This window comes from Diprion similis, chromosome 9 (genome assembly GCF_021155765.1).
Source record: "Diprion similis isolate iyDipSimi1 chromosome 9, iyDipSimi1.1, whole genome shotgun sequence".
In the NCBI taxonomy this organism is placed as follows: domain Eukaryota; kingdom Metazoa; phylum Arthropoda; class Insecta; order Hymenoptera; family Diprionidae; genus Diprion; species Diprion similis.
Window position 1 is genome coordinate 2191898 of NC_060113.1, and position 11572 is coordinate 2203469.

The window sequence follows — 11572 nt, forward strand, 5'->3', positions numbered from 1 at the left end:
ACTAAACTAACATTGAATGTCATCAAGCCGAACCGCACTCTTAAAACTATATGTCAATTGCGAATTCGCAACAGTTCGGAACTCCAATTATCACGTACATTCGGCGAAATGCGATTTCGCAAGGGAATAAGGAAATTCCGCGAGTTGTTAGCAGAACTTCCGGTGACACGAGTGAATTTCTCCGAGCTTAGAAACGTGTCTCACCACTTGTAATTGGATATTTCTTTAATACGTGCAAAATGAAGAAAAGTCAAATGAGAAATGAGACGAACGAAAATAGAAGCGTCTTATTGGAATATATTAAAATTCTTCACGCATGCTTCGGTTTATGGTTTATTTTTTTTTTTTTTTTTTTTTTTTTTTTTTTACTGACTGTATAGAAATTCCTCGGAGAAATTTTCTCCAAAAGCTTAGCAGACGACAGTAATTGCGAATAGATTGGGGTGAACCAGGGGAATAAATTGAGACGTCGCGTGTCTCGGGTCGCGTACTAATATAGGTAATACAGGCATCTACAAGTTAGTAGAGTGAGAGAAATTTTTCAAAGTAGTGTAAACGTCGTAAAATTTTTTTTGTTAGGTAGAAAATTCCTGATATCGATGAGACACACCCTTATATAATCTGAGAGACATTATCGAGATTCTGTTCGCATGAATTTTATCTGAGCGAGAATCAAAGAGATGAAAAAGCAAATTTCAAGATTGAAACGAGCGTTTATTGGAAAATTGATTAGATAGGATTTGCGGAATTTGTGTTTTTAATGCTGATCAAATCCCGCTTAAGATGCTTGTAAATGAGGGTTAAAACCCGACTGAACGGTATACCAACATCGGTTGTCTCTGAAACATGGTTCACAATGAGGTGAATAAGAGGGTCGACTAATGCGATTAAATTTCTCGCGACTGTCAATACCGGGCTGCGAGAATTAATGCCTAAACCTAATTCAGGTCAAAGGTATTCGAGCAGAGACTCGACTCAAGGCGACGTAAAATCTGGGAAATTTGTGTAAATTCGTAGCGTTCGAATTCACTAAAGCATAAAAGATCCGGATACATGATTAATTTGATCAGGGTTCAAATTATTTCCTGCACCGAATTATAGAATTACTCGCATCGCGAAATTTGGTATAAAAATCAAAATTTCGGTTGTCGAATCGAAATTGCGACTCGCTTCTGATTCGCGTTCTACGTCGTGGTTAGGAATTGCCGCTCCCATAAGCCCCTCGGATCTGATGTCCCCCGAACCGGAAGCGTTCCATTAGCAAGTCAATGATGCGAGTGGAGAGCGCGAGCCCAAAGAGCATCATCGAGCTGTTCGTGAGTCGGTCAAAACGTCTTCGAAGCCTTGTGACGTGGTGGATTCGGTGAAACGATTCGCGCGGTGCATGAAACCGATCAGTTAATTGCCCCGTCAGGAACCCGGTGAATCGATCCTTCAGTTTCCTGGTTACCTTACCTGGAGTAATAACAAGTGTCGCCGTTGGTGGGTGTTGTCCAACTGCGAAGTGGAGTGTCGATTTTAATTGGGCATGAAAGTCCGGTCCACGATAGAAACAATAAAACCACCTCGTAGTCGTAGTTGGAACAGTAGTGAACGCGGATCGTGTTCAGGAAGTGAGAAGTCGTGAAGTGAATCAAGAGAATAAATATTTTTTGTGTTATTCTGTTTTTTTTTTTTTTTTTTCATTTATCTCTCCCTCTATCTCTTTTTTCGGATAATTTCAGATCGCGAGTAATTGAAGGTAGGATAGCGGAGCGAAACGATGGGAATCAAGGGTAACGAGTCAAAGTAGCAGAGGGTGAGAAAAGCTGGCAGCGATATCGGCGTCGAAGAGAGATTGCGAGAGAGTAACATGTCGTCTTGGACGAGATTAAAGGGGGAGAAGTGCTGGCTGGTATGGCTTATGGTGACATCCTTGTACCTGAGGTCCACCCTGGGTCAGATAGTCCAGAACTGCCCAGCAAGGAGCGAGATCGCACCGTGTTCGTGCATTGTTAAGAAGCAGGGGCTCGACGTCGTCTGCGAGTTTACCGACCTCACCCACATCAACAAAGCGATGTCGGTACTCAAAGGCAGGCCAAACACCATAATTTACTACCTAAAACTTCGCCACAACAACATGCCGAAGCTCCAGGGCTTCGTGTTCCTCGGTCTTGACATCCACCATCTCACCGTTCACAACAGCAGCCTCGCCGTCGTCGAGGAGTCATCCCTGAGCTCGATAGGTGAGTAGCTAAAATTTTGATGAATCATCGCACTTTGTCTGTTATCCTTACTTATCCAAGTTGGAAGAGTATGAAATGAAATGGTACAAACGATTCCGTGAACAGATCAGCGTGACCTTTAACGTTTCGCATCATAGACTTCGAACGGACCATAGAATCGTTGGAGTAAGATTAACGATTCCTACTAAATCGAAGTTTTTTTACGCTATTTTCATCGCTCTACACACTATTCGAAGTCCATTTTAAAGATATCGATCCTTAACGACGAAGAACTGCAGACAATAAAAGGGAAGAGAGTTTAAAAAAAAAAAAAACGTCAAAGTAAGGGAAAATTTTTGTGAAAGTGATGACGTCAACGACTTGATTTCCCTGTTGGAATATAGACGCTACAAAAAAAGGTGAGTTTTGTTACGGCAATTGGAAGTAGAGACGCGGATTCTCGGGGACGTTGAACGACCATCGCATCCTCGTAGGTACCCATAACATTTGACGAGTGTCTTTGTGGCCGGGTTTTATGTTGCCCGGTTTTTTTTGTTTTTTTTTTGTTTTTTTTTTTAGCACCGAGAAGGACTGTAAAGTCCGAAGTTCGCGCGACATTTAGAACTTGACGATTTATTCCTGTGAAAGAGAAGAAGCGGGTTACTTAACGAGCTTTGGTCCCGTTTAATCCCGCAGGAAAAGGACTCACCCAGCTGGACTTGTCGCAGAATTCGTTGCTCTTGGTACCGCCGGCGGCGTTGAAGACTCTGCATCACCTTCTGATACTGAACCTAAACTACAACAAGATAAGCGCGATCCACGCGCGGGCCTTCGAGGGACTTGACACCCTGGAAATCCTTACCCTCTACGAAAACAAGATATCAGTTATCGACGCCGAGGCCTTTAAGGGTGTCGATAAGTGAGTAGACGAGGGATGTTATTTTTCAATCAGGGGTGGAAGACGTACCTAAACTGAGAAAAATTTCTACTTCTACCAAAAATCGTTCCTTTCTTATATGATTACGAAATCAAAATTAGTCGTATAGATGAATTTGGAAAGTCTAAAAATTTTTATCTTTGCTTCAATAAATTGATTTCAAGCTCTCGTTGAAGTTAAAAAAAAAAAAAAAAAAAAAACACCACACCAAACGACCATATCAAACAACTCATAATTGTACTATAAACAGTAACTTCAACTTCAACTTCAACTTCAACATTGAAATACTCACTCTAACGATGCATATTCCACAAAAAAAAACCTTTCTCAGTGTATAATAATAATTATAAAAGTTGAAAAGTTAACTTCAGGATCGAATAGCGCGTGCATCGAGAGGGCCGGATCGAATGTTTATGCAAAGCACGCTCGAGGGGATTAAATCGACGGCGATATACGTGTTTAGCAAATCTAAACTGTGCCCGGTTATACATATAGGGTATACATATATTTTGTAACGTCACCTAATCCCCAGGCTTCAATTAGAGTCTCCAATTACGCCACGTCGCGTTCCCAATGTTTCTGTCACCGCTGCTTTTGCTAGGCTGATAGATCTCGTCGGATCCAGAGATCCAATCCTCTCGATCCACGGACCTACCTTGACGTGTCAGTCGAGACTCAAGCAGCCGATTCGTTTCACCGCGAACCTCGTTATTCTTTCGCGTCTTCCAAAGGAACTTTTACCTTTTCTTTTTTTTTTTTTCTTTTTTTTTTTTGTGACAACGGTTGATAAGGGTTCAACTTTTCTCTTTTTATCGTTATACGAAATTCGATAATCCATTACCAGATTATCCTTGCGGAAAAAACGAACGCACCGAGTTCTCCATATTTTTTCTCCCACGTTATAATGGACGCAACGTCGACTTTGATTTCAGTCGGAAATTGAAGCGCTTGAATTTAGGCGGAAACGAACTGAACTCGGTGCCAACCTCGGCTTTGTCCTCTTTGGAGATGCTGAAGAAGCTGGAGATGCAGGAGAACAGGATAAGCACCATTAAGAAGGGAGACTTCGCCGGTGAGTGTGTAGAAAAAAAAAAAAAAAAAAAAAAAAAAAAAAAAAGCAACAAATTATTGTGTTGCTATTTTATACTACAAATTGAAAAAAATTTCTTTACTCAAATTGTGAACTTTTCTCTTCTTTCTTAGTTTTAATTCTCGTTTACTCGCTTCATTTCTCACATCTGACTGTATGTTGGGGTGACGCAAAAAAACCGACTATTTTCTTTCTTGACTCTCCCATGACAAAATGTTAGTTTTTGATGTTTTAAGAGCCCACTACAAAGAACACCTCAGAAAAAAAAAAAAAAATTTAATAGGTCACTCCAAATTTTAAAAAATGTCAAAAATCGTCAAAAAATTAAATTAAAAACATTATATTTTCAGTATTTTCATTGATTTTTAATTCATGTCGTGGTGTATTGTTATCGATTCTTTCTTACTAAATTAAAGAAAAAAAAAATGTATGAAATTTTAATATGAATATTAAAAGGTCGCTCGAAAAGATCTAAAGAAATGCACCAAAAAAAATTGAAAAAAAAATTATGAGCGACCTTTCGAAATTCAAATTTTGAACTGAAACTTTCGGAAACTTATTTTTTTTTTTTTTTTTTTTTGTCTATAAAATTATACCGTAACGAGAAAAAAAATTGAAAATAAAAACAATCGATTTTTCACGATTTCAGACGTTTTAAAAAATGTGGAGCGACCTCTTAAAATTTTTTTTTTCAACTGTCCTTTGGAGTGGGCTCTTAAAACAACGAAAACTAACATTTTGTCACACGGGATTCAAAAAAAAAAAAAAAAATAGTCGGTTTTTTTGCGCCACCCTAATTATATAATACACTTCGAGCACCGAAATATTATACACATGGTATAAGGTGAGGGGGTTTCACGTTTCGGAAAGGCTGATTGAAGAAGAGGGAAAACGAAAAGAAATAAGAAAAAGCCGGAGGGAGGGGCGATGGGGGGGGGGGGGGAGGGGGGGGAATCTTGCTCCGAGTGAATTCCCAGGAGCGGTGAATTTCCCAAGTTGTTGGGTGAGCTTTCGGATATCCAGCCGACAGGGTGAACGGCATTGTTTACTCTCGTTCAGTATCGCGGTATTCATGAGAGGGATGTTTTCTTCGTGTATTGGTGAGCACGGTCGAGGAAAAAACGATCGCGATGGCAACCGATAAACTGGAAATGCTAAGACCGGAGTAAATTTCCGTAGAATTTTTATAACAAGAGTCGACTTTTCCCTGCAGCCAGAAATTTGCAATTTTGCTCACCGAGTAGTTGTTTCCTTCTTGTGCAAATCTGATCGCATTTACCTGCTGCTAAAACGATCGATTCAACGTGTAGTCATCGACTTTGCTATACCTTGAAAAATTGTTATTTTTTATTATATATTGCAATATTTTTTAAATTCAAAAATTGACAGAGAATTCGCAACTTTCTGTAATACACAGCGAAAAAAGTGCAACTGCAACGGTTCTTTAGGTTCATTGCTCTGCATCTAGGCGTCCTAAGGCGTCTAGTCTAGTCTAGTTTAGATACTTTCAGGCGCTGAAAGCTGTGAAAGGAAAGTTGCGGCATTTAAAAAAAGTGCCGAAAGTGCAAAACGTGCTTAGCAAAAAGTATCCAGTTGCCCCGTTTTTTTTTTTTTTTTTTTTTTGTTGTGTTTCGTTGATTTTTCCTTCTTCTACTTTTGTTCGAAAAGTTCGGTGGTAAAATTGACACAATAAAATAAATTTTTTGCACTAAAATTTCACGATCAGATGACTACAATAATCACTGGTTTTTGAAAAAAGAAAAGGGATGAATAGAAAACATCTTTAACGATCGAGTGAAGATATTTTCGAACGAATTGTGCATTAACCACATAATTTCCTTCAAACTTCATTCCCTGCGAATAATTTTCCATTCAATTTTTCGCTTTTCGATGCAGGATTGAAGAGCCTCGACTCATTGGGACTCGCTCATAACAAGCTGCAAGTAGTACCAGCTGGCGTCTTTTCCCACCTGACTCAACTAAACTCTCTGGAACTTGACGGTAACAAAATTACCCACATAGATCCGGATGCGTTCATCGGTCTCGAGGGTGAGTTCATTCTCATTATAATTACCGACTCCGTAATACCCATTGGGAACGAAATGATCTGGAGAAAAGAAATCGATATGAGAAAATATTGATTAAATTCGATCCTTCGTTTATTTCTGAAAAATAAATATAAAATTTACTTGAATCAATTAAACATTTGTTTTTTTTTTTTTTGTTTTTTTTTAGACAGATAGATCTTAAATTTGATTTTTTTCTTTCAGTGGAGAAATTTTTACTTAGAATTAAATATTTCACGTAACGATTCCTCTTCCCAGACGACGAACGAACGCCCAGCGTCTACAAGTTGCGAACATAAATACGAATAAGCAATATTACTTTCCTCCCTTCTTCTGCCTTCGGCCATTCACCGTCTGTACAGTCTGGCCAAAGTTCGTTCGCTTTGAATGAAATATGAAACAATTTAGTACATAAGCCCGCCAGAATAGAGTGGATCTCGTATTTCAAACTGAGCTTTTCATTCCAGGCGTTTCTCTCGCCTCGCATTTCAACCACGAGGCTTTAAGTATTACAGAAAAGTATCAGCGAGTTGTCAGGCTCAAGCTTGAACCTCGTTTTGAAAATTTTATGCTTCATTAGCGATCACTGATCTCCGTTCCATCGACTCAAAAAGAACCGCGCTCAAAATTCGACTTCAAAAAAAAAAGGCTTTAAAATTTATTGCATAAACAATCGTTCTCCGGTTTGATAAAATTCCGTTATACTAAGGAGAAATAAAATTTTCCTTCTAAGCAAATGAGTTCTCTAATGCGTTCATGTTTATGCATACCTATATACGCATGTGTGTGTATCTATATATATCTATATACATTTTTTTTTTTTCTTCTTCACCGTTATGGACGCAAGGGTTTTCTTCATTAACATATTAATGTCCAGCCTCTATAGAACGCGAGGCAATTAGGTGGAAAATAAAGGTCGAAATGAGTTTCCATTGCCGTTGGGGAGAAATAATAAGTGGAATAAATTAAACGAATAATAACTCGAAATATCGTGTATATATATATATATATAACGAGTGTCAGCGAAACAAACCTTTAGAGAAATAACAAAACGTCGTCGTTGGAAATCTTGAAATTCGCGAATGTGAAAAAATCGTACACTTGTTTAGTAATTTTATAACCAGAGTAGATATCTCAGTTTTGTTGTCAGAAAATTTCAACACTCGCGGATAAGATATGTGAACCTGTTTCTATAAGAAACAATAAAAACAAACAATATGTTAATTATTGTCCCGAGCAGTGCACGCAACTCTAGCAAAGTGCAAAGTCCGATAATCGGATCGCGTGTAATAGGCGGTTGAAAAGAAGGGAGAAGGGGGAAAAAAAAAAAAACAGGTAATGCAAAGATTATAGCAAAAAAAGAAGCTCAAATTTTAAAATCGATTTCGTAGATTTTAAGCAAGAAATTAAGTCGATTAGAATTTCACATAAAAAGTTTATAAATAAATTTTAAATACGATAAACTTTTGACGTTAAACTTGATCGGGAAGAAATGTTATGTGAATGGAGAAAAAAAAAAAAAACTTTTCTAAGCTCGTAGCTTTTTTCAGAAGCACAGATCTTCGCAACAATTTCGTACGAGCTTCAAAAAATTTTACATAAATGAAAGTTAGACAATTTTTATCCACGCTAGATTGTTAAATAGAATTTTATTCCAACCGAATAAATTGACAGAATTTATTTCGACAAAGTGATCGTTCAACGCGTGTTTAAAAATCTTTCAAAGCAAAGCATAAATAAAAAAAAAAAAACCCAAAAAAAACAATATTTTGTTTTTCGTCAAATTATCGTTAATTTCATGTTCTCGTAAAAATTTCTTTTTCAACATTTTATTATAGGAGGGCTGTCGTACCCTAGTAAAAAGAAAAAAAAACATTATTTCTTCAGAGTTTTGGTAAAATTTCAGTGAATTTGTTCAAAGTAGAAGAAAAATGAATTAATTTGATAATAAAAAACCACAAAAAGTAATAACCGACTTAAGGGTGGGTGGGGGGGGGTCGTCGTCATTTCCCAACCTCCCTTACGTACATGTATATTCATATATTTTATATGTATTAAAAATGAAAATAAATGTATATATATATATATAATTTGTACGTTTTCGCGTTATTGCAGACGCACTCCAGTACCTCCGACTGGCGGACAATAAGCTTCACATGGTACCAAGCGACGCGTTAAGAAGACTTCACTGCTTGCGTCACTTGGATTTACGGGTCAACAACATCACCGTTTTACCGGAGGACGCATTCGCCGGTTACGGGGACTCGATAACCTTCCTAAATCTTCAAAAAAATTTGTAATCACATTCACTTTACACCCTAATACTACTTTCATACTCATTAATTATTAAACAACCAAAATCCTCCCTTCATTTTTTTCCCTCTCGTTTAATCGTAAGTTTCTCAACTTCAAAAGCCCGTAAAAAAAAAAAAAAAAAAAAGCCAAGCGAAGAACCAGATGAATAAACACGAGTTAAAAAAGACAATTTAACAGAGATAATGAAAATTTTCACAAGATGAAATATTTTCATTTCTAATATACAAATGATCTTATTGTCTTTTACGTAACGCGTTGGTTTGAAACATGTTTCAAGCTAGAAGTTTCTTCTCGGTTCCTTTTCATTTTTTTTCTCGTCATAACCATAATCATTATTATTATTGTTATTGAGATTGGACGGTGTTGTAACGGCTGGTGAGTTTTTACTTTCGTGACATTTAGGGGCGGGCGGGGGGGCGGGGGGGGGGGAGGGGGTAAAACTTGGCGTCAAATACGAGAAGAAATTACGACCCTAACTCTTAAGGGAGGAAAAAAATGAAAGCGGTTTTCTCGCGTTATATCTGTATTACATGTACAGTCCGGAGTTAAAACCCCATCGAGCCGGATTGCAGAGACGTTATCAACCGCGAGAAATATACGTATAACGACACTCCGGGGACGTAGTTTAACGAATTAATGACGAAACTTCTTGGGACAGTATATACACCGACTTTATTCCCCTCCGTCGGACCATCTGCGAATTTCCGCAGCCATCTTCGCTCCCGAAAACGACCCTGAGGGTGTATCCCTTGTTCCCATCCCTGTAATTTTCAAATCCACGTGGGAAAATCCCATCGGTTGTTGGTTGTATTCAGAGCCGCAAGTGTTTAACGTTGCACGTTTCGTACGCGGCAATTTTCCATATGAAATGATAATTTTTTTTTTTTTTTTTTTTTTTTTTTCTTGTCCCTTACGAATGAATAAATATAATAATCCTGGCGGAAGTTAGATTTTACATCCGGAGAAATATTTGCCTCAATTTTTTTTTTCTTTTTTTTTTTTTCCCAAATCATTTTTCAGTCCTTCACAAGAAAGAAACGCAGCAATGTCGATTGAGAAATGAAAAAAAAAAATTAGTTTAATTTTTGTAAATGGGAAAATCGAGTATTGATGATTGATTTTTTTTTTTTTTTTTTCTTCTCTTGTCTTCTCTTCTAAAATGCAACAAAACCGAAAATTTTCTCAGTTAATGGAAAATATGGGAAAATATGTTTCAGAATCAAGACTCTGCCGCCGATGATATTCGAGAATTTTAATTCCCTGGAAACGCTTAATTTGCAAAACAACAAATTGACCCACGTGCCGGAAGAGGTGATGGAAACAGTCACCGACACTCTGCAAGTGATCGACTTGACCGGTAATAAGTTTGAAATGAATAAGTAAATGCATAAAGAAATAAAAAATAGAGTTTCAAAAAAAAAAAAAAAAAAAAAAAAAAAAAACCATTCCCGATTTCATTTCTCTACATTGAATTTTATCGATATCTAAATCGAAGAAAATTCATCCGTCGAATCTGTTTACTCAAAAATTGATAAAAATTTTGTCGATTTTCTAACGATACTCACAAAACCTTGATCATCGTTTTCAGACAATCCGCTGATCTGCGATTGCGAGCTTCAGTGGTACTCAAACTGGTTGAAAAGTCTCCGCGACAAGGACGACGAGGTGATGACGAAGAAGAGGACCGTCTGCATGATAGAAAACGAGCACAGGGAATACTCGGTACAGAATCTTCCCTTGGATAAAATCGGATGCCAGCCGAAAGCTGAGGAAAAATCATCCTCCGGTAACCTGGCGGTAAAACTTGTCGGTCTTCAGTTCATCATCACCGTCAGCTTCGTCATTCTGCTCTAGAACAAACAATAGAATATCAACAAACCTCAATAAGTTTTATTTTCTTTATTTAACAAACAAAAAAAAAAAAAAAATCAACAACAAAAAAAAACTAATTTCTTTCTTTTACAAAAATGATAAAAAAAAAAAAACAAAAACAATACAGAGCACGATATTAACGTTGATTCCTCGAATACTTTCATTTATGTTTATATACATATATATGTATATGCATTTATGGCTAATATATATATATATATATATATATGTATATATAGTTCACTCGATGAGTTGTATCCTAGAGAGAGGTAGAGAAAGAGAGAGAGAAAGGAGAGAATTTAATGGTCACGTTATGTTAGTATATTATATACTAAAGATAGAAGAAAATGTAGTCTTCATTTTTACCCTGATTATGATATAAGTATGATTTAATATTTTCATTGTTATATAATATTATAGATCAGTCGGCCGGGTTTAGAATCGTAGAGAATTTTCAACATGGAATTAGGTGAATTTAGGATCGACCGTTAGCGATTTATGTTTTCAGTTTTTTTTTTTTCTTTTTTTTTCTCTTTTTTTATTCCTACACTAGATTCTTTTAGTTTTCAGGATATGAATTTATTTTTCTACAAATCGTATACCTATAACTATATTATATAATTGCATTACTAATATGTGTGCGCGTATGTTAATTACACATGTTTGATCGCGTGTGAAAAGAAGAAAGGAATTCAAAAAAAAAAAAAAAAGACAAAAAGCAAGTTTAAGAGAAAAAAAAAAAATAAAACAAACGGTCAAATTATCTTCGACAATCGAAACAATATAAAACTATATACGCGTTATCTGCTGCTAGAGCGAAAGCGTATAATTACACCATAATTATTATGAAGAATATAATTTTTCTATAACAAATCATATAAATAAATGAACACATATGAATATATATATATATATATATATATATATATATTATATATTATATATATACACAAATGTATATTTACAAAAGCCGATAAATTTATATAATACCTTAGGTTTGTATTGCTAGTATTTTCCTTTATATTTTTTTTTTTTGTTCTTCTCATTTATTAAAAACCTAACATATATATATTATATACATTATTTA

General features: G+C 36.3%; 1 protein-coding gene across 1 annotated transcript; it reads left to right on the forward strand.

The window, feature by feature from the left end:
• The first annotated feature begins 1724 nt into the window (after positions 1-1724).
• LOC124410400 (slit homolog 3 protein-like) lies at positions 1725-10519 on the forward strand. The gene is made up of 7 exons (XM_046888731.1): positions 1725-2225; positions 2901-3123; positions 4074-4213; positions 6128-6280; positions 8413-8593; positions 9831-9970; positions 10202-10519. Exons 1-7 carry the CDS (start codon positions 1853-1855, stop codon positions 10465-10467), a joined length of 1476 nt encoding a protein of 491 aa, XP_046744687.1. The 5' UTR covers positions 1725-1852; the 3' UTR covers positions 10468-10519.
• Positions 10520-11572: the final 1053 nt, after the last annotated feature.

Coding starts and splice junctions, on each gene's coding strand:
- LOC124410400 (XM_046888731.1), top strand. CDS start 1,853: ATGTCGTCTTGGACGAGATTAAAGGGGGAGAAGTGCTGGCTGGTATGG. Junction 2,226..2,900: donor GTCATCCCTGAGCTCGATAG/GTGAGTAGCTAA, acceptor TTAATCCCGCAG/GAAAAGGACTCACCCAGCTG. Junction 9,971..10,201: donor GCAAGTGATCGACTTGACCG/GTAATAAGTTTG, acceptor CATCGTTTTCAG/ACAATCCGCTGATCTGCGAT.